This window comes from Thermobia domestica, chromosome 5 (assembly GCF_964235325.1).
Source record: "Thermobia domestica chromosome 5, izTheDome1.hap1.1, whole genome shotgun sequence".
NCBI classification, from domain to species: Eukaryota; Metazoa; Arthropoda; class Insecta; order Zygentoma; family Lepismatidae; genus Thermobia; species Thermobia domestica.
The window spans coordinates 318,148,566-318,171,902 of NC_137458.1; the positions used below are offsets into that span (position 1 = coordinate 318,148,566).

A 23,337-nucleotide genomic window follows, 5' to 3' on the forward strand; every position below is an offset into this window, starting at 1 on the left:
ATGAGCGGGATAGCCTGGAAAAGTCAGGGAATTTGAAATAACTAGAAAAGTTACAGAATTCTCAGAATTTCTGCTCTAGTCAGGAAAATTTCAAGCTTTCGAAAACACAGTGTCGTTCTGTAATGGTGTGGACATTTTTAATCATAATTGTTTGACGTCGCTTCTCTGTAGTATCAAACGTTATTTCAGAAACAGTTCTCTATTGTTCCTTTAACTTGTCATTTGGAACAATATAATAAAAAACAAAAAGTTATGTGGAAAGAAAGTTCTGTTAACATTTGATTACATTATTGGATATGTACTTTTTATAATAGTGGATATGTACTTCATATAATAGTTAAGGTTATAATGAAAGGAAAATTGTTATACTTCAATAGGATGACCATAAAATTTTCGGCTGAAAACGGAATAGGTTCCGGCTTTTTTGAAAACCATGAGAAATGAAAAACAGATTAGTGCGGAAATTAGTTCCTGTTTACATTACCAGTATCTAATACATTTATATTGTAATATAACATAATATATGTAAGCTATAAAATATAAACAGCACTTAACTTACAATATAAATTTGCATCGCTAGCCATGCCCGTAAGAAATTTGGCGTTACAGAATTTCGCGTTTAAATTTCCTCTACCTACATACAATTTACTTATAGTGCCTATACTTTTAGAGACGTAAGAATGAATATGAAAATTTGCTATAAAATGGCTAGAAGTGAAAAGAATGTCTCTAGGATTGCTACTGATGCTGAATTAGCAACCCTGGACTTTTATGCCTACCTTTGTTCTTATGCTTTGTTCTTTGTAGCTCCTCCTCCTTTCTCTTTGTTACAGGGGGGAATCAAGTAATTTGATTCTTATGAGAAAGGAAAGACAAAAAAAAAAAAAAAAATGAAATCTTTTTAGTTTTACGTCCCATGATTATGCCGGCTAGGCTAAAGGAGACTGTGATGATGAGAGATGAATGAAATGGTGGAATGAAGAAAGTGGAAGGAAACGGGAGAACCCCAAGGAAACCCACGCACATGGTGTTTGTCCACCACAAAGTTCACTTGGCGGGAGCAGGGTTTGAACCCGTAACCCCAGGCACCAGATGTGAACGCTCTACCACTGAGCCACCGCGGCCCCAAGGAAAGACATGTTGAACTTCGTTCAACAAGCTAGCAACTGCTAAAACCTCTGCTGCCTTTCGAGTAGTAGTACTACGAACTATAGATTATGTTTAATGTAAGGAATTTCAATTCAATTCTTGCCTCTTTGTTATTATAAATTACTAATACTTTTACACGGAGTAAAGGTACTGGATTTGTTATTTACTTCTTTCACTTGCATAAAACGGGACAAATACTTTTTTCCATCTACTGACGGGACACGCCCCTACCACCAAAAATATATTCGCCAATCATCGCAGAATCTAATACAAAAATGAGGATACCTTGGTTAGGTACACATTCTAGCTAATGTATTCACTGAAATATAAAAATTAATGCAAAAATTTAAACACTTCCTCTAACCTCATCCTTAGTTAAAGGATAACGTACACCAAGACATTACCAATTCTTCTTTTAAGTTTGTTCTCTTATCAGTAACAATCATATTATACTTAGAAAAGTATCTCTCGGCATCAACACTTGAGACTAGAAACTACAGTGTGGACCATAAGTCCCTTACCCCCCCTTGTAAAATCCGTGTTCGTGGAAAATAGTGAACAACCATGTAGTAACATAGTAGGTCGAGGGGGAAGTCGGATTGTGATGGTGACCAAGATAGCGGCCATCTTGAATTCACTCAAGATTTTTAAATGGGAACATGGTCATGCGGCACATCATTCTAGGCTAGCATTTAAAGAAAAATAGAATGGTGAAATTGGTTTGTTGATATCTTAATGTGTTCAAAACTTACAGGCATTTAAAATTGCTAATTTTACCGTACTGTTTCTGTTGTTGCAGGTGAAGAATTATGCCGCTAACGACAACAGAGAGGAAGGAGTTGATCAGGGCATGGGGGGGAAGGAATGCAAGGGCTGTAGCAGCTAAATTCAATGCCAGGCACCCAGATCGACATCCTGTGTCCCACGTTAGTGTCGCCCAACTCACCACACCGCAGTACCGTCGTCTGTCCATGGAAAGTGGTGTCAGCCGTACATCCATCAGACGTATCTTACAGAAAAGCAAGTGGCATCCGTACAAATTGCAACTTCAACATCATCTATCTGAAGATGACCCTGATCGTCGCGTGGAATTTTGCGACTGGGCTTTTGCACAGTTGCAAACGGATCCCACATTCCACACACAAATTTTATTTTCCGATGAGGTCAATGTTTATGTCACTGGGGAAGTGAATAAGTAAAACTGTCGCTATTGATCCCCGATAAATCCTCAGTGGGTTTACCCTTGCAAAATGGTAGGTACAGGCAAATTAATGGTGTAGTGTGGTCTATGGGGCACCAAATTAATTGGTCCATTCATCATTCCTGGTACCCTCACTGCTGAACGGTATTTGGATATGTTGCGGGATCTCATCCTCCCTTCCATATTGTCCAAGGATGGCACATTTCCACTCTTTTTTTCAGCAGGATGGTGCCCCTCCGCATTACGGATTACAGGTCCGTACCTATCTGGATGAACCATTTCCTGGACGTTGGCTTGGGTGCCGTGGTCTCATTGAATGGCCAGCACGATCACCAGATCTGGCGAACTTGGATTTTTATCTGTGGGGTCACCTGAAGGCAAAGGTATACGTCGAAAAGATCCGGGATCTTGAACACCTGGAAGAACGCATATTTGCAGTCTGTGCCGATATTTCACCAGAAACTCTTTTGAGGGTCATGGACAATTGGATGAGTTGAGTTGATTTTGAGTTTAACGTCCCTTTTCAGCAGCGAGGCTATATGAGACGTGGACCTAGTGATTAACGTGGAATCCGAACCACATGAACTCCCGCCGGGAATCGAACCCGGGTCTCCCGCACCAAAGGCGCGTACGCTAACCGCTTAGCCAAGGAGGAGCTCTCATGGACAATTGGGTTGAACGACTTACCTTGTGCATAACTCGGGATGGGGGCCACGTAGAGCAAGTGCTTCGCCATGCGTGACAGGTAAAATTAGCAATTTGAAATGCCTGGAACTTTTGAACAAATGAAGATGTCAACACACCGATTTCACCATTGTGTTTGTCTTTAAATTCTAGCCTAAAATGATGTGCCGCATGACCATGTTCCTATTTAAAAATCTTCACGTGATTTCAAGATGGCCGCTATCTTGGTCACCATCACAATCCGACTTCCTCCTCGGCCTACTAAGTTATGTTACTACATGGTTGTTGTTCAGTATTTTCCATGAACACGGATTTTACAAGGGGTGGTAAGGGACTTATGGCCCACCCTGTATATTGAACGCAACAAGCTGACAGTAAAAGACCTATGGTTAATTTTGAGATTATTTAACAATGATACAATGTCCACTTCCTTATCCTAGCTGTTAAGAACTTTAATAACCTTACTTTTAAATTCACGGTAAGCAACCAACAAATCATGAATATTTTCATCACAAAACACAGTTAAGGATTTAAACAACAGTTCAGTTTTGTTGACGTCTGCATATTTATTAGGTTTTATAGTTTCTGGATCAAATACCTCGCAGAGCTTTTTCGTAAATGCAACGTTTTTTAAGTTAAATAATATCGGAAATGCGCTTTTTAGTTATTATTAGCAATAATTTACATGAATTCCACTTTTTCTGGCTCTGAAACGAGAACTTTTAGGTTTCCTGAAATATACACGCATTTTTTTTAACGTTTTGCACATATCACATTAACGAAAATGTTTCGTTTCTCTCTCTCTCGCTATATATATATATACACACTATGTGATCAAAAGTACCCAGACACCTGGCTGAAAATGACTTACATGTTCGTGGCACCCTCCATCGGTACTGCTGGAATTCAATATGGAGTTGGCCCACCCTTAGCCTTGATGACTGCTTCCACTCTTGCAGACATACTTTCAATCAGGTGCTGGAAGGTTTCTTGGGGAATGGCAGCCCATTCTTCACGGAGTGCTGAACTGAGGAGAGGTATCGATGTATGCCGGTGAAGCCTGGCACGAAGTTGGCGTTCCAAAACATTCCAAAGGTGTTCTATAGGGTTCAAGTCAGGACTGTGTAGGCCAGTACATTACAGGTATGTTATAGTCGTGTAACCACTCCACCACAGGCCGTGCAGTATGAACAGGTGCTCGATCGTGTTGAAAGATGCAATCGCTATCCCCGAATTGCTCTTCAACAGTGGGAAGCAAGAAGGTGCTTAAAACATCAATGTAAACCTGCGCTGTGATAGTGCCACGCAAAATAACAAGGGGTGCAAAAGCCCCCTCCAAGAAAAACACGACCACACCATAACACCAGCACCTTCGAATTATATTGTTGGCACTACACACGCTGACAGATGACGTTCACCGGGCATTCGCCATACCCACACCCTGCCATCGGATCGCCACATTGTGTACCGTGATTCGTCACTCCACATAATGTTTTTCCACTGTTCAATCGTCCAATGTTTACGCTCCTTACATCAAGCGAGGCGTCGTTTGGCATTTACCTGCGTGATGTGTAGCTTATGAGCAGCCGCTCGACCATGAAATCCAAGTTTACTCACCTCACGCCTGTCATAGTACTTGGAGTGGATCCTGATGCAGTTTGGAATCCCTGTGTGATGGTCTGGATTGATGTCTGCCTATTACACTTTACGACCCTCTTCAACTGTAGGTGGTCTCTGTTAGTCGACAAACGAGGTCGGTCTGTACGCTTTTGTGCTGTACGTGTCCCTTCACGTTTCTACTTCACTATCACATCAGACACAGTGGACCTAGGAATGTTTAGGAGTGTGGAAATCTCGCGTACAGACTTCTGATACAAGTGACACCCAATCACCTGACCACGTTCGAAGTCCGTGAGTTCCGCGGAAAGCCCCATTCTGCTTTCTCACGATATCTAATGACTACTGAGGTCGCTGATAATGAGTACCTGGCAGTAGGTGGCAGCACAATGGACCTAATATGAAAAACGTATGTTCTGGGGGATGTCCGGATACTTTTGATCACATAGTGTATATTAACTTCAATTCCAAAAAGTATGAAAAGGTGTTAATGTTCATCTTTTACGTAGATGTGTGTTTCTATGTGTCGCTCCAATTCACGTTTTCTTCTATACCGCTCTCCGCAGATCGAACAAGGAAATTTCAATTTCTCAGTGCGATGATGCCTTAAATGGTTTTTAAATGTAGCACGATAGGAGAAACGGCGATTACATTCAGGACAACGGTAGGGATTCGTGTGGACATGTTTATGCATCGATAGCCTAGAAAGTCTCTTAAAGGTCTTATAACATAGAGAACATTTGTAAGGCCTTTCATCCGAATGTGTCGTTAAGTGGTTCATCAAATCAGCTTTTGTTTTGAACTTACTACTACACACGTTACACGAGAAAGGTCGTGCTTTGGTGTGTATTCGGTTGTGATGAAGAGTTAAGCAAAATTTCGTTCGAAAGTTTTTTCCGCATAATTCACAAACAAATGGTTTCAATCCTGTATGGATCATTTCGTGAGCAACCTTTTCTGCTTTCCGACGGAACTTTTGATCACAAAAGTTGCAAGGAAACGGTCTTTCACCGGTATGTTTGCGCATATGAATTTCTAAATCACATACTGAACTCAACAGCCTCAGGCATACACCACACTTGTAACGATTCTGTGAATGTTTTCCGGTCGCACCTTCGTCCACAACATGTGTTTTCATATGTTCTCTATATTCAAATTTTGTTGAAAATTCTTTCTTACAAATTCTACACCAACATCGTTTCTTAGTGTGCATTCGAAGCTTATGATACAAGAGAGAGTTTATAACATTATATTTTCTTCCACATACTTCGCAATCGAAAGAACTTGGTTTCGTGTGAAGCTCTCGTTTTGTGTGAAGCACTCGTTTCGTGTGAAGCACTTCACGATCATTCTTAAGGTTTGCTGAGTTAAAAACTTTGTTACAGTGCCCAGCGAAAAGTTCCTGCTCTGTTTCAGTGTTGCTGCTGGATACTGTTCCTGTCGCATGTGTTCGAAAATGTTGTACCACAGCGAACTGAGTAGGGAAACTTGCTCCACAAGTACTACAACCATAAATCTCATCTTCTTTTGTTTCGTGTTCTTCATCTTCCTTGGCATGTTTATGTAGCTCAATACTTTTGTCCTTGTCTAATCTCTCTCTCCCAAAGTCTTCATTACGATGTACGTTTGCTACCATAGTTTGATCATATTTACTCACTGTTTTCCATGAATTAGTGTCCTCTTTCTTTTCAAGTAGATGCCTCAATATACTTTCTGGCATATTTGTATTTGATACAGCAACCAAATTGGACATTACTTCTCCATCTGCATTTTCAAAGATATCTCTTGCTTTTTCGGTAACTTCAATGGGGTTCTGTACTTCCTCATCCGACATCTGAAATAAAATAACACATTATAAATGATTATTTAGTTCGAAAAAGAGATTACAATGATATAAACCAATTATAACACCTTAGTTTCTTGTAGACCAAATAAGAAGTAATGTAATTTTGAGGTGGAAAAGCTGATTCGAACCCTGGTGCATGTACTTTGGATTCCAAGTTAAGTGTAGAGTTACCTTCATACATTCTTGAGCCGAATGTAGAGATTAAAATTAACCGAACTATTGCAATACATCATTTGTTGGTACAATAAAATGAATGGTACATCATTTGTTGGTACAATAAGTTCTAGTTTGTCTTACCTTGATCCTCCTTCGAGGAATAAAGTTTTAGAGTCACAGCTTAATCAAGCCAAGGTCGACTATATCACTGATTATTGCTTTAAAATAAAAATGTATCACAAAAGTGCATCACAAAATGGCCCGTCCAATATGGACGATTAGCCGGTCAACAGTTAATTTGTTTTTCAATTTGTATAATGTGTAGAAGGAAAAAAGTGGCGCCAAACTTAGTAAAAATATTTGTAACACATTAAAGATTGTAATTAAATGGAAAATGAACTTAAGTAAAAATTATTTAAAGATAAAAAAATAATAAAAAAGGAGAGCAAAACTCCCAGGAACTTTGTAGTATGGCATCCATCTTAACTCCAGTTCTAGTTTCCAGATAGTGTTTGCGCTTTTGTTACTCAGATACTGTACATACATATTGTTACATTAATGCAAATTTTGACCGATTTTTTTAAAAAGAAATTAATATCATAAATTTATTCATTTGAAAATTTCATCAAAACAGAAGACAAGCGCATTCACTTTGGAAGCAACTCAAGGCCAGGTGAACTATTACTGGAGTGTTTACACATACTTGGAAAAGGCCATTCATTAGCAGATAAAAACAGCCCAAAAACACTTATAAGACAAAACAATTTAACTGGATTTTCCGAAATCCGTCACCGATCTGTAACTTTTATGGTCTAGGAAAGCCGTGGTTTTGGAGGACAAGAGAATGAAAAACAACTAAATGAGGTGTATTAAAACCACTGGTAGTTAAGAGCTGGGGGTCTTCAGTGCTTTGGTCTTTATTGCGAGAGACCGACACATTATTCATTATTTAATTCTCGGGCAGGTGCGCTGACTGCATTAGCCACCGTAGTAAAGCGAATTGTTGATCTCGTCGTGCATTGGTGTACCAGCAATGAATTGAAACTGTAAGTTGTATATCATTTTGGTTTCTATTTCCTATATATTATCATAATAAGCAGTACCAGTCGTAATTAAGATCCTCAGAACCGTAGGCTTTTATGCTCGAATTGCTTCAAATTCAAATGCTACATTCAAAATTTGTTGTGCACGGTAATTCCACGAAATAATTATGCTGACAATTAAAATAATATTTGACATTTGTAAGGGCCTTCCGCACTGTATCAATTCAGCTTAATCAAATAAAATAATGGACTAGGCTAATTACCTAGTTGTTATTGAATAGTAGCATCATCTTTACCCTGATCTCCTGAATCAAAATTAGGATAAACGTGACAAATTGGTATGACTACTATAGCAGGGCCAAGAGATGGTCTCTGAAGTTTTTTACTACTTGCGGAGAAAAAATGCAGCCCCTACTTTGGTACTAGTGTTACCAACTATGGTCACTCTGTTTTACACCATTAATTAAATTGCCCCGAAAAAAAGCCTTGACACGTGAGTAGGGACAATGCCTCTGCGAGCTGTCACAGACCTTCTCTTCTTGACTCCTCTATAAAGGCAACTATGTCTTTATGTTAATCATTACACTGATATCTTATATCAATGACATTTGCATAGGATAACTGCATCATAGTCACGACAACGACTCATAGTTACGACTACTCAATATTAATCAACAATATTAACAGTTATGTGAATTAAAGTTTCAAACAGCCAGTGTTTATTAATACCAAACAAATTATTTAACGTTACTAAACATTTTCAATTTGTGTAATTGAAAGCTGTAGAAGCACTAATTGGCCAACACTGATATAGGCGCTCAATGATGCTGCAGGAATGAATGTTGCGTGTCAGCTTGGTTATACGACTCAGCTATAAATGTTATGTCAAAATAGCAGGGAACAAACAATCAATAAACGTTTATTGTAACATTTTAAGTAACTCTTATAATGTAATAATAATTGAGAGGCGTTAGTAATCATAATGTGAGTAATCCTTGTAGAAATGTGACTTATGTCTTTTGGGTAGACAGAAATGTTTATATTACACAGAAAGAGAGGAACCGGGATTATTATAATAAACACACATTTGATTTGCCTTCCAACAATTATGAACTGTGAACTAGTGACTGTATAGACCAAACGAAAATATTTGCTGTGTATCTCCCTACTGTTTGTGACTACGATACATATGAAATTTATTCAGCAATAAAAATCAAATATAAGTTTGGATGTTTATTTCTCTTAATATGCAACCCCAATCTATTTGGGATCTCAGCTGAAAAGAGATGGAAATCTGATACAACAATATTGTTTGGAAGCTACAAACCAGAAATTTTACTTTAAAATTATTTCCTCACATAGTGTTTAATTTTGAAAAAGAAATAAATAAATAAAAAAAGTGAATTTTATATAATGAAATTACTTTTTACCCCCAGAATCAGGTGGATATTGGAAGCATGTACTCGACATATTTCATTTTAAGAATAGAATTTCAACAATGAAACACGAGGTATAAAAATTTTAAAAGGAAGTTTAAAAATACATTGAAAGAAAGTTAATAATCCGCTTAATTGAGCTGAGCGAGCGAAGCTCTAATACTCGGGTTAGCCGTTTGGTTGTCCGCGAACTCCTCCTAGACCGTTTGGCCGATCTCAACCAAACTTAGCACGCTGATAGAGTATGTCGTGCTGAGTGACAACATAGGTCGAAATCAAAAATCCGATGTACCATCGAGGAATAATCACCGAAAAACGCTTCCATAGACTTAACATGGGGAAAAAGTTTTCACGTGATTTTTTTGTCAACAATTAAAATCTGCGCGTGATTTTCAAAAATTCCGGCGAAGCCCTTTTATTTTTTTAGCGTAAAAATTTACAATTTTAATCACAATTTAAAAACAAATTAACGATTTTTTAAACTTTTTTTAGCCGGAACAAAAGGTCAAGACGAAGAATTGTGCGATTGTTATGAAAAATACTGATTGTTTTAAAAAGTCACAATAAACTGATTACGTTGCTTAAGCTCGCTCAGCTCATTTCATTGCAATCGAGTATATCCATTGCATTCCTAGTATTTATTATCTTCTGAAAAATCCATACATTACCAATAAATATATTTCGTCATTAATACAATAATCCAGTAATCCAGTGATAATTTTGTGTTTTCGTTATTTTAATCTGTTGACGTTCAGTGCGAAAGTGTTCACGATTTCTCCTCACATTTGCTCTAATTAGTGTTCATTCGTACTGAAGTTCAAAATAATCATCTTTTTACTAGTGAACATGGTGAATTTCGACAGTAAGCAGCAGTGTTGCCATTGACATACTATTTTTGGTAAAACTTAATATTTCTCGTACTTTAAAATATTTTTTTAGCCGGAATTCTTAGCCAGTCTCTTAATTTTGACAGACAATTCCCGTTCATATGCCAGATTTGTAACCGAACTTTAGCTCTCAAATACTTTTGTCTGTAAATGTAAAAGACACTTTATCATTTATTTTCTTTTTTTTTTCGCTGTATAAAGCCTAAAACTCAAAAAATTTAAGAAAATTATTTTTCTTTTATAAATTGCATGATCTTTCTTAACAAAAAATCGGTTACTTACCAATATATCCTCCATGGGAAAACTAAATATTCTCCAAACGTATCGCAACAACAAGCTACCTCCGTCTTCAATAGTAAGGTAACAAGAATAAAAAGGGATGAGAGAAATATGGTATGGGAAAAGGAATACATACGACCAATGAATTCCTCACAATGTGTCCAACGTTTAAAATGTTTATTGTCATCTTCATTATACGTTCGCAGATGACTTACTAACAAGAAATACTTGAACATTTTATTACAGAACTCGCAGCAGCATCTTTTCACCATGGTGAAATTTCTTATTACTTTCCTTGTTCTCCTAATTAATGCATTTCTCGACGAGGTGCTTGCTGGTCTCCACGTCATCTCAGCATTTAGCATAATGAGTTTCTTCGTGTCTGTCTCTCTCTCTTTTCATACGAAAAGCTTTATTACAATAACAGCAAACGAAAGGTTTTTCACCTGTGTGGACACGCACGTGGCGTTCTAATTGTGAAGGAACATTTTTTAATTTACCACAGTAAGGGCATGGGTAATTACTAACAGTCTGTCCAAATTCATTCTTCACGTTAACGCTATGCGTTTTCATATGCTTTCTCAGTGAGTCTTTGCCTCGAAATTCTTGGCCACAAATACAGCATGTGAAGGAAGTAGTCACTGTTTGTTGATGTCGCTTATCGTGTGCGTCTCGGGAACTCTTCGAAACGAATTTCTCACCCCAAGTATTACATTTGAAGCTCTTATTGTCATCTTTATTATGCATTCGCTCATGATATGCTAACAATAGAAAAGTCGAAAACATTTCACTACAAAACGAGCAGCGATATCCTTTCTCTGGAGTTTTCTGTACGCCTTGTATTTTCCTGTGCTCTTTATTCGCTCTTATGATTGGATGATCCTCAGTGTTGTGTACACAGAGCAGCTTCTCTAACACTGGCTTGTTTTTGCATTTGTCACACGGACTCGTGTAGTTTTCTTGTGTTTTCTGTTGTTTCTGGAGAATATCTGTATCTTTAGAAACATTTCCGTTTTGTTTAGTACATTTGTCCCGGTTAAATGAAGTAGAAGAATTAAAAGAAAGTAGATTTTTTGTGGGCGTAACACGACTTCCATTTGCGAGCATCGCGTTATCATTGCTACTTGCATTGTTCTGTCCAAGAGTTATAATGCTGGGAGAATTAATTAGTTTCTGACTGCAACTGTTTTTTGAATTCACTGACTGTTCAGGCAGCACTTTCTGTCTCATTTCATCTTTTTTCAACGAGACATTTTCCTCCTCATTTTCTAACTGAGAAGATACTTTACGTCGGGAAGCCGAATCGTCATAGTTCAATGGTTCGTTCGGAATAAATAATTTTTCACTTCCAACTGAATCAAAAGATTGCTCTCTGAGCTTTTCATTAGGCGAAATACCTAAACTAATTCCAGCCATCACATTTCTTTGACGACTGTTAAAGATTCTTGCTAATTCTTCGTCGGAACTCACCTGAAACAAAAGAATATATTTTTTTAAAAGTATCTAATAAAAAGGTACAAGCCAAATCCTTTTATTTCTTAAATTAAAGTCATATCATGTTCCAGCTATTATTGAATCATTTGCATATGACATTTGAATAAAATCACCTGAGTAGTATATGGGGAAAATTTTCCGGAAAAACATAAAAGAAAAAAGAAAAAAAGAGTAAACAACTCAATGTGGATATTTTCTTGAGAAACAACTATATTCTAGTGTTGTTAGTGCAACATTATTTATCAAATACACATAAAATCGCCTAAGCCGTCTTGGCAAAAATCGGCCGAGATCTTACTCGCCAAGAGTAAAATCCCTCCAGGATTTCCCCCAGCGAAATGACATACCATATTAGAAGGTTTTTAATCAAATATAAACAAAACAGCTGCTTCGGAGAAATTTTAATTTTCATCCTCAGTTAGCTACCCTTGGAGGAGGCAGAAAGGGAATTCTAAAAATAGCGTTTTAAAATTCCGTAACGCTAAGTTCTGTCATATGCTTTAGTCAAATAAAAGAAAATACCAACAAGGTGCAGAATATGGAAAAAAGCTTCTTGAATCTGGCTTCCGAGGTTAACAAAACTGTCTGTCGTGGACCGGAACGAGCGAACCTGGATATGAAAACTTGGACTAAGGTTAATTCAGTAATCTTCAATTTTTAATGAGAGACCAAGGACATATCCTCCTGCGTTCATTCAGCGGAGGATATACCATTGAAAACAACATAATAACTAATTTGGCGGGCGTCCACTCAGCCGTGAATCCATTACCTCTCGTTATCTTTCGTCCTACATTTTTCTTTCACAGTAACTATAAAATTATAGAGATTAACAAAACGACTTCATCAATATCATGCGACAGCCACCATAGATTTAGGACGCAGTGCAAAACAATGCAGATTATATCGAAGGCCTCTAATGCAAAGTTGGAATAGATCACGTTTTCAATATATATATATATATATATATATATATATATATATATATATATATATATATATATATATATATTCGTTGTTGATTTCTTTTTCCCTAGTTTTTTTCTTTAAGTCACTTGTATTTGATTTATTTAATATATAATTTAAATGATGTTCCTTTTTTAGTTGGTAAATTAGGAACGTTTCACGCTTCTTTTATTACGTGATCAGGCACGTATTTAAGGAGCAGTCTTGACCTCCTTAACCACGAATCGATGTGCACAAAACAAGGAAACTCGTAGATATTGGGAATAATACCTAATGAATCTTGTAAGAGGTCATATACAGTACATACAATGCAACCTGATAGTTTTAATAGTTTGGACCTTGATGTCCCCTCTTCCCTGCAGAGCCCCCCCCCCCTTCCGATATTCGTGAAAGTAAAAGAAGGTCCTTATATTGTTTCGTTTATTACACTGGAACTTTAATTTCTTCGGTCGGCTTTTTTGTGTGTGTGTGTGATATTTCAGCCATCGAGACAAACAACCAGTCCACTATCTCTTTTCACCCTCTCTGGCAGGGAAAGAGAGAGAAGGAGAGAACAAGAAAGAAATGTCTCTCTTCGTTTATTTAGTGGGAATTCACAACGGTTAGTTTTTACCCTTGCTTCAACTCTCTTTTTCTCGGTTTGCTTCTTTTCTTATTTTACGAGGCGTCAAGAAGTATCTCAACGACGAAGTGGCAATAAAGAAAGAAAGAAAAAAATATTGACAACCTTCTGTTAATTAAGAAGCTTTCTACCGAAGGTTCATATGATGGATTTTGCACCCTGATATCCAGTTATGGACTCCCGTTAGATCCGACACTAAAATGAGTTAAGTTTCCCTCATCCTCTGTTCCTCTCTCTCTCTTTCTATATATTCTACAAGTCAAAATGAAGCAAAAATATATGTATTTGCATACCTTTGAGTCCTCGTCTGAAGACACAAATTGCACTATGTGGCAACGTCGCAAATAAAGAACCATAGCTTAGATCTACCAATCTATCAAATAATTACATCGATCCTTTCCAGATGGCAGCTAAAGTCGATATTAATTGGCACTAGCATCACTTATTAGGGTAGCAATCGATTCAACTGCTTGTTGTATTTGTAGAGTAATGCTAATGGCTCCAAGTTAAACTGCGACGTTGCCACATTGTGAAATATTTGATTCCTCACAGCAGCTGAAGGACGCCCCGGAGGGCAAACCATCCTATAACATTTTTGCTTTATTTTGGCCTGTAGAATAGTGCTCTGTGGTCCGTGAGTGCTATTTTTAGAACACCTGACATATATATATATATATATATATATATATATAATATATATGTGTTAGATATTTTTAATAGGTTAATTAATAATAAGTAACCTTAAATTCAGAACTGTCATTCATTAAGATATTAAGCAATTATTGTAATTTCAAAGATATGTAGTAGCTAAACTAAATTTTGATTTTTAAATACAAACATAAAATGCTATTATTGAGGTTATCTAAGGAATAAAATTTCAAAAGTTAACAATTATTACTGGAATTTAATGCTGTCACTCATTTCGAATATTTTAAAAGCACATAGTTTGTAATGTTTGAAACTTCATTTCTTATCGCTGGTATGAAACATAAATAGCTGTACTGTATTTGCATAACTGTTCTCGAAGTGGATATGTATACCAACGAAAGGTAGTTTTGTTAAATTTAATAAAAAGTCCAAAATCACTTTTTCTTGATTAACAGATTTTGTTTGTAAAAAAAAAAAAAAAAAAAAATAATAATAATAATAATAATAATAATAATAATAATAATAATAATAATAATAATAATAATAATAATAATAATCGTTTCTGGCTGTTGCAATGGTCTGTCAAAGCAGCTTGCTATAAATTCAGCGTAGCATAACAACAAAAGCTGCTTCCATTATATAATAGATATAAAACATCAGAAGGAACGCTTGGTGAGGTGAGTATATGCGGCACGCATATTTGCGGATCCCAAACGTTTTAGGTATCCTCTGATCTTATTGACCGATACAGGTAAGGCATCAAGAGTCATGACATACATATAGCAGAAAGTAAACGCCAAATGCTGTCGGCCTCGTAACCAAGCATGCTAGTGAGCAAGTTAATAATGAAAATATTTGGCGTGGGTTCAAATCCGACCCAAGGATTTTTTTATTTCTTTAAAATTTTTCATAACAATTTTTTCATTAAAATAAGATTGAGAATAATACTAAAAACACGATTTACCGATTATTTTTTTAAAAATTGTCATAACACTTTTTTTCATTAAAATAAGCGTTCAGTGTTACTATACGGAGCCATAGTAAAAGTAGTAGTAGTAGTACTAGTAATAGTAGGAAGGAGGAGGAGAAGGAGAAGGAATGGGTTAGAAGCTTCACAGTGGTTAGTTGGGTTCTGTACTTGACATCAAATGGCATATTCAAGACTTACCCAAATTTTTCTGTACACTTTACATGAGCATCTTAAAACAGCTGGCTAGAATAGCGCGCGAATACTGAAACGTTTGGGATCGTCATGTGGCACTGAGGCGCCAAAATCTATAGCTACGGCTCTGCATTAAACAGAAAAAAGCACTGTGCACACGGGGCACTTGTAAACCCTAGCGTCTCAATTACTTTGTGGCAACACCAACAATTAACCGATCGCAGATGAAGATATCTCACATTTAGAATGTTCCTCAGTAATATGTTTCTCAAAGCATTTCTTGTTATTAATCACAACACCACAAATACCACATCTGTATCTAACTCTCAAATGAGTCTTCTCGTGTTTCTTTCGGTCTCCTTTCAGGCGAAAGCCGATACCACAGGGGTTACAAACGAAAGGTTTTTCACCTGTATGGGTACGCAAATGGCGAATTAATTCTGAAGGAGACCCGTACAATCCATTACAACGGGGACATGGATACTTTCTAATCATCAGTCCATATTTATTCTTTACAGGAATGCTATGCGTTCTTATATGCTGTCTCAATGAGTAGTTGCATTGACATTCTTGGCAACAAATAAAGCATGTGAAATCTCCGTTTGTTGATGAATCAGTCTGTAGTCGTTGATGACACTTTCCGTATGAGTTTCCGAAACTCTCCGAAACTAATTTTTCATGACACGTGCCACGTTTGAAACTCTTATTCTCATCTTCACTATGCATTCGCTGATGATTTGTTAACAAAGAGAAACTCGAAAACAGTTCAGCACATAACTCGCAGCGATATCCTTTCTCTGGAGTTTTCTGTACGCCATGTATTTTCCTGTGCTCTTTATACGCTCTTATGATTGGATGATCCTCAGTGTTGTGTACACAGAGCAGCTTCTCTAACACTGGCTTGTTTTTGCATTTGTCACACTGACTCGTGTAGTTTACTTGTGTTTTCTGTTGTTTCTGGAGAATATCTGTATCTTTAGAAACATTTCCGTTTTGTTTAGTACATTTGTCCCGGTTAAATAAAGTAGAAGAATTAAAAGAAAGTCGATTTTTTGTGGGCGTAACATGACTTCCATTTGCGAGCATCGCGTTATCATTGCTACTTGCATTGTTCTGTCCAAGAGTTATCTTTTCCCCATCACATGAGGTGCCCTCGTCTCCCTTTTGCATTAAAACGCTGGGCGAATTAATCAGTTTCTGATTGCAAATACTTTTTGTATTCACCGATTCTTCAGGCAGCACTTCCGATCTCATTTTTCTATTCTTCAATGAGACGTTTTCCTCCTCACCTTCAAACTGAGAAGACAATGTGTCTCGGGACGCCGAATCCTCATAATTCAACGGTTCGTTCGCTGAAAATCCCTTTTCATCCTCTAACGAAACAAACGATTTTTCAATTCCAACCAAAGCAGAAGGTTGCTTTTTCAGATTTTCATTGGAAGAAATATCTGGACCAATTCTATTCATCACAGAATTTTGAAAATTGTTAAAGATTCTTCCTATTTCTTCGTTGGAACTCATCTGAAACAAAAGAGTAAACTTAAAAAGGATTTGATACAAAGATATATACGACAAAGTTTCTTGTTTCAATTTCTTAAACTAAATCATGCCATGTTGTACCTATTACTGAAGTATTAGCTTATGAAATTTGAACAAAATCATCTGAGTACTTCCTGAGAATATCTTTCGGGAAGAAAATAAACAATTTCGTGTGGATTTTTCCATGAAAAATAACATTTGAACAAGTTTGAAATTTGGAATTTCAACCCCATTTCACTACCTTTATTTCTAGAAGTAGGAAAGAAATTCGAAAATACCCCCCTCTGGATATGAAAACTTGGGTTAATTCAGTAGGCTTAACTTTATCATATCTTTGGATCTTCAATAAGACAGGAAGGAAAGCGGTTTTTTAATAATAATTAATGAATTCTCCAATCTGTTACTGCGAGCAATATCATGATTTCCTCCTACTCCGTCTTTCATATAGAATTTCTCTGAACTCGAAGTGTAGCATGACATTCGAAATTTTCGTTGTTTTAAAGATTGATTTTTTTTTTAACCCTCCAAAACAACTTACGCTATTACAGTAGATTCCTGAGTATCTGGCCTAATGTGGCGGAAGGGCAGGCCGGATAATAAAAAAGCCGGGTAGGCCGGAATTCTATAAACTGATTTCTTTACGCTGCTCTTTTCATGTCACAACTGTATTTTGCACACGACACGTAGGAGGATCATAGTAGACGCCCGCTTCCAATGCCTTGGCAATGTTGCCAATGCAATGTCTTGCCTTTATCATTTAATTACGATAAAAGGAAACTAGGTCAGGTAGTCGCGAGCCGAATACTCGGAGTCTAGTGTACTTTCCTTTTCTTTTTTCTTTTTCTTTTCTTTTTTTTTTTCAGAAAGTAAGGGTTTACGTTTCATATGTTACTGACAATTATACTTTTTCATTATGACCGGAAGTTATTCCAAGTTTAAGAAACCTTTTGGAGACTTCTTAACAATAAAGTTCGTGCCATTTTTACTGTCTCCGAAGCATCATTAAAGTAAAAGGAAAAATAAACTTTGGTGCAATCACGCACTGTGAGTTTCAATTTCGTCCGGTAGATGTCAACCCAAAGAGGATGCATCTAACGGCGAGATATGAGACTTCTAGCACCTTTGGTTCAAAGTGTAAAATAGGATATGGATAACCACCGTTGAATCACCGTTACCCATGCAATTGTTAACAAACTTGGCCGAGACAATAGCTCCAGTTGTCTATTATAAAATAGACAATCGCTCCGTTCACGAGTTAGCTTATGGATAAATGAAATGAAATCTAAGTTTTACGTCGCACATTATGCCGGCTAGGCTAAAGAAGACGGTGATGAGAAATGAATGAAATGGTGGAACGGAGAAAGTGGGAGGAAACAGGAGAATTCCGAGGGAACCTACGCACACGGTATTTGTCCACCACAAAGCTCACTTGGCGCGCTTGCTGGGATCCAACCAAGAACCCCATGCACCAGAGGTGACCGCTCTACTACTGAGCCACCGCGGCCCCAGTTATCTTGTGGAATAACGCACATACTAACATTACAATATTACAAGTCCCAGTTGCGATCCTAATAATAATTAAAATATCGAGAACAGAGCTCCTTAGAATTTGGAAAGTATTGTATTCAACTTGTTACTTTTGCTTCCCCCCCTCCCTCACCTCCCGCTGTCTACTTCATGTTGTTTAATATTACCGATTACTAGTGGTAATACTTGTGAATTTAACATACAAAAAATATTTAGGGGTTAGAGGAAAAGTGTCAATAAATACAACACTCTTGTATGACCCTCAAATATTGACAAAAATAAATCCGGGTTGCTTACAAACAAACATATTTTATTTCTCCCAAGCGCGAAAGATTAAGCATAGGTTTCACTACTAGTTTTCTTCCCCCTTCTTTTAATTCTAATTCAACCTTCCCCAAATTTTGCCTTTACTTCACTATTATAATAACACAAAAAAAAAAATTTTAAAAATGGCGCGAATGTCTCTTGTAATGTATATTACAAGAGTAAATTATGTTATCAACTGGATTTCATAGCAAACAATATCACGAATTTTAATCTTGAGGCATAATTGTATTTTCTCACACTCTTCTGGGAATAAAAAATGTATCCTCTCGTCTAATACACAAGCGTTTAGATACAAATATTTTCTCACAGAAACCGTGACATCCAAAGCCTCTCAATTTATTCATTAAAGCAGGCATGAGAAAGTTGGGCCAACCACAGAGGACTTATTGGCGTCGACGTCCGTATGAGACAATCTATAACATTTTTACAAGAACTGAATAGCTATATTCAATTTATAAAATCGGTCGTCTTACACGAATAGCAAAGGAACATAAAAACTGTTATAACGCCAACCAAAATATTTACTTAACTAGAGAAAAACATAAAAATCTATTCACTTACCATTTTAGTGCAACACTTGGTCAGTCTGTCAATGTTCGGCGGTACACTACGTTAGATATTTCAGCGGAGAGGATATTTTCAAGGCGGACAACAGTTTTCCAAGAAAAACTTCCAGCTCAGTTTAAGAGATTACGTAAGTTCATTTTCAATAACGAGTCAGGTGGGCCGGATTAAAGGGCTCAGTGGGACAGGGGCTGCCCGAGGGCCGGCTGTTGCACATGGCTGCATTAAAGCTATTACACGAGAACCACAATGAAACACGTTATCCTTGAAAATCATCTACAAATATTCAAGATCAGAGTCAATAGGAATCAAATAGTCAGAGAAATGAGGACATCAACCAGTATTATTCCTTCCAGAGGCTCCTTCAGCATTCAGCAATCAACTAATCACAATTCTGGAGTCAGCTGTGATGGAAAAGTCTTGGACCATACAGAGGGCTCCCAGACATCTCAGTTTAGCCGATAGTTTCAAATTTACATCATGTGTTCCTTTATCCCAGAAAAATTGTTTACGACTTTAAATATCCCAGTTTCTCTCTCTTAAAAAAAAGTGCAATATTAAAAAAAAAAGTTCCTGCTTTTATTAATAATCGATATTCGATGATACGAATAATTTAGTCACTCAACCAATCCCTAGTGCTAGTCGTGACGTATTTTTTATAATCAATCTGACAATTCACCCTTTCCATGTGTTCAAACTACAACTGTATCATATACATATCGAAACCAATACTTTGGTTTCAGTTTAGCTTTCTAAGGCATTCTTTCTCCTCAAAACTCCATATAGAAATTTGCTGTAAATGGATTAAAAGTGATCCCATAGTTATACAGTGTACTGGTTGTATTAACGTTTACATATTTTAACTATAAAGGAAAGTTTTATGAACAATAAAGTCAGTAAACTAACATTTTTGTTAGGAAAGTTTCAAAACTTCCCTGTTATTTCTATTTTGAGAAGTATTCAAACTAAGGTTATACCAAAGCATAGGTCACTTAATTGCAACTGAAACAGGTAAAGCCCGTAGTTTTTCTTTAATCAGGATTCAATTATATGCGTCTACGATTATTCAAAGAGGAAAATGCTATAGAGAGGGAAGTTTTAAAGCCATTTCTCTGCCAAACCAATGGCAATCAATTGCATGAGTACTTGTTTTGACACATTGGATACTATGATTTTTTCTTTTTTTTAATTCTCACATCCGCTTTGTGAGCAACGACTTCAACAGTGAGAATATGAAGCTATAGTGCTGCCAAAATGTCTTGAGCCGTGGCAAAAATGTGAACAAAAGCTCACATCTGCTACATACCCACGCGTTGAGCCAATAAGGGTTCAGCTGTTGCTAAATGAGAGAGCTGTAGCGAAAGGGAGTGGAATTCCTTCAGCTTGGAATAGAAGACTGGGTGTCAAGTCAATGCGGTACATCTATAGTTAGGAAGCAGACTGGGTAATGTACCCACAAGACAGTAAACTCGAGTTTGATTTCTCATGCAATCGTTTATTTTTCGCTCTGGAGTTCTATTGTTCTACAGTAATTAGTATATATATATATATATATATATATATATATAGATATAGATATATATATATAACACTATATTGCATCGTAATGCATTTTAATTACACTAAACTGTTACAGTAATCTCTGTCGCCTCAGTCAATAGATATACAAGAGACACATCAAAGTTCTTTTCACTTATCAAATTTATTTTGCACTTTCCTCGTGTGTTCAATTGAAAAGTGAGGTTCAAATTCTTGTTAATGTAAAACCCCTGTAAACGAATAACTCTTTCTCCAAATGATTTATTACTGCAAATACTTTGCAATAGACCTTCTTTTGTAACGGCTGCTGGAATGAGAAAAGTTGAAGTTACAAGCAAAATGATGTTTTTTTAGTATTTATACGTAATTATGCTTTTGTCAGGATTTGGTTGTTTGGATTTTGTTTATTGTTTATAGGTGTTATAACGATAACATTTATAAATCTGTATATGTTGAGATGGACAACAGTCCGCATCGTATGATATAATTTTTCTTTATGGCTAAACCTGAACATTTAACTTGTTAGACATGTATAAACATGTTTTTCTACATAGTTCTGATATAATGCCCATTAATAGTGGATGTGTTCTCAATTATAAAGAAGGAATTTTGTTAAATGCAGAAAATCTTTAGAAAATACACGTTTAAATATATTTAATTTTGACTGTTATCATTGAACATTTAGTGAGTAAACCACGTTTTAATTAGTTCCAGAAATTATAATATAACGAACTTTGGGCTAATGTATAGATGTTATAGAGCAGCGTTTCCCAACCGGTGTGCCATGAATGAGCCGCTGGTGTGCTGCGAGCAAATCGGAACAAAATTATTAACTCTAAAGCAATTAAATTACAAAACATACGGAAAAATGTAATTTGTATTTCACATTACTATGAACCTCTACTATGAATCTACAATTTTAAGTTTCATATCGTGTTTCTTTTATGTACATTTTTAATGTTGAAAAATGTATTTGTTATCATTGTTATGGCCATTATTGCACGTTTACTGTTGCAGACTATTTCGTATCTTGAAAATTTAAAATATCATTCAATCCTTTAGACAAAGCAAACATGCATACAAATTACCTATATTTGTGTTTCAAAAGTAAAAGAAGTTAGTTTGTTCGTTCATTATTTAGTGATGTTCTTAGTGAAAGGTTGGATACAGTTTTCGAAAAAGAAAAAGTATATTTTAAAACCTGAGTTCAATATTTCATTGCAATTGTTTTATATTTTTAAATTACAATGAAAAATAATTATAATGATTTACCACAGGGGAAAACCAATAATTGAGTTTTGTTCTCTGTGAGATCAGTGATCACAAAAAAAAAAAAAAAAAAAAACACTGTATTTTATATTTACAAATAATAATATTTATAAATGTGCCGCGAAAATTCAAGTTACACCCCTAGTGTACCGCAAGTTGATAAAGGTTAGGAAACGCTGTTATAGTGTGTTGAAGAGCGTTATGTATAGAGTTCAAGTATATGTCAAACGAGTTTTTATTGAATTGAAACAAAATCTTTTAACGTCCAACGATTATGCCCTTTAAGCAAAGAGAGACGGATGATTGAGGCAAGTGAATGATGGAATAATTAATGGAATAAGAATGTGGGAGGAAACGGGAGTACCCTAAGAAAACCCACGGACACGATGTTGTCCACCACAAATTTACTTGACCCGAGATCGAAGTACCCATGTAACAAAGGTAAACGCTCTATCACTGAGCTACTGTTCCCCTCTACATCAATTTAATTGGAAAAATATGTAGCAGTGAACATATTTAACCCTTTGTTGATAACACATAGTATACACCATCGGATGATAACATGAGGTTACTGATAATCCCAACATTACATACGCTCGTTCTGTTAACACGAGGTGTATATACAGGGTGTTTCAAAACAACACCGACAACGTTTGGGAGGTGATTTCTGACGCCAAGATAAGACGATAAGTATAGACCAACCTGGGTGCACAAATGCTTCCTTTCGGAGTTATAAGGCACCGAAAACACGAAGAAATGAACTTTAAAGGTCCATAGCTCAGAAACTATGGAACCTACCATAGTCGGTCAAGACTTCATTTAGGAACTAGTATTGCCCTATCCAAATATACATGTTTGAAAATTCTGCGGTGCTTCCGCAACAATTTTTATAGAGGTAGATGTTGAGTACTTCAAATTATATGCCCGTAGCCAAATACTCTCTATAAAAATTGTTGCGTGAGTACCTTAAAATTCCGAAACTTGGATTTTTGGATAGGGCACATATTAGTTCCTAAGTGAAGTCTTGACCCGACTGCGGTACATTCCATAGTTTTAGAGCTATGGATCTTTAAAGTTTTTTTTTTTTTTTTTTTTTCATATTTTTGGCAGGCTATAACTACGAAAGGAAGCATTTGTGCACCCAGGTTGGTCTATACTTTTCGCCTTATCTTGGCGTCAGGAATCACATCCCAAACGTTGTCGGTGTTGTTTTCAAACACCCTATATATACACCTCGTGTTAACAGAACAAGCGTATGTAATGTTGGGATTATCAGTAACCTCATGTTACTATCCGATGGTGTATACTATGTGTTATCAACAAAGGGTTAAATATGTTCACTATTTAATCTAAACTCATGATACGTACCTCGTTCTCTTTGACAT

General features: G+C 36.4%; 1 protein-coding gene across 7 annotated transcripts in view; it reads right to left on the minus strand.

The window, feature by feature from the left end:
• Window positions 1–427: 427 nt before the first annotated feature.
• Window positions 428–23,337, minus strand: part of LOC145686807 (uncharacterized) — an 82,648-nt gene continuing 59,738 nt past the window's right edge. The window contains exons 5-6 of one of the 7 annotated variants that reach the window (XM_081760492.1): window positions 16,477–16,708; window positions 6,343–6,485 (exon numbers count right to left, since the gene is read on the minus strand). In XM_081760492.1, coding sequence (XP_081616618.1) covers window positions 6,475–6,485; window positions 16,477–16,708 — 243 coding nt within the window. In that variant the 3' untranslated portion in view covers window positions 6,343–6,474. Of the gene's footprint in view, window positions 6,486–10,474; window positions 11,769–14,527; window positions 16,709–23,337 lie in introns of those variants that run through there. The other 6 variants (XM_081760490.1, XM_081760487.1, XM_081760491.1 and 3 more) reach the window with 6 other exon arrangements.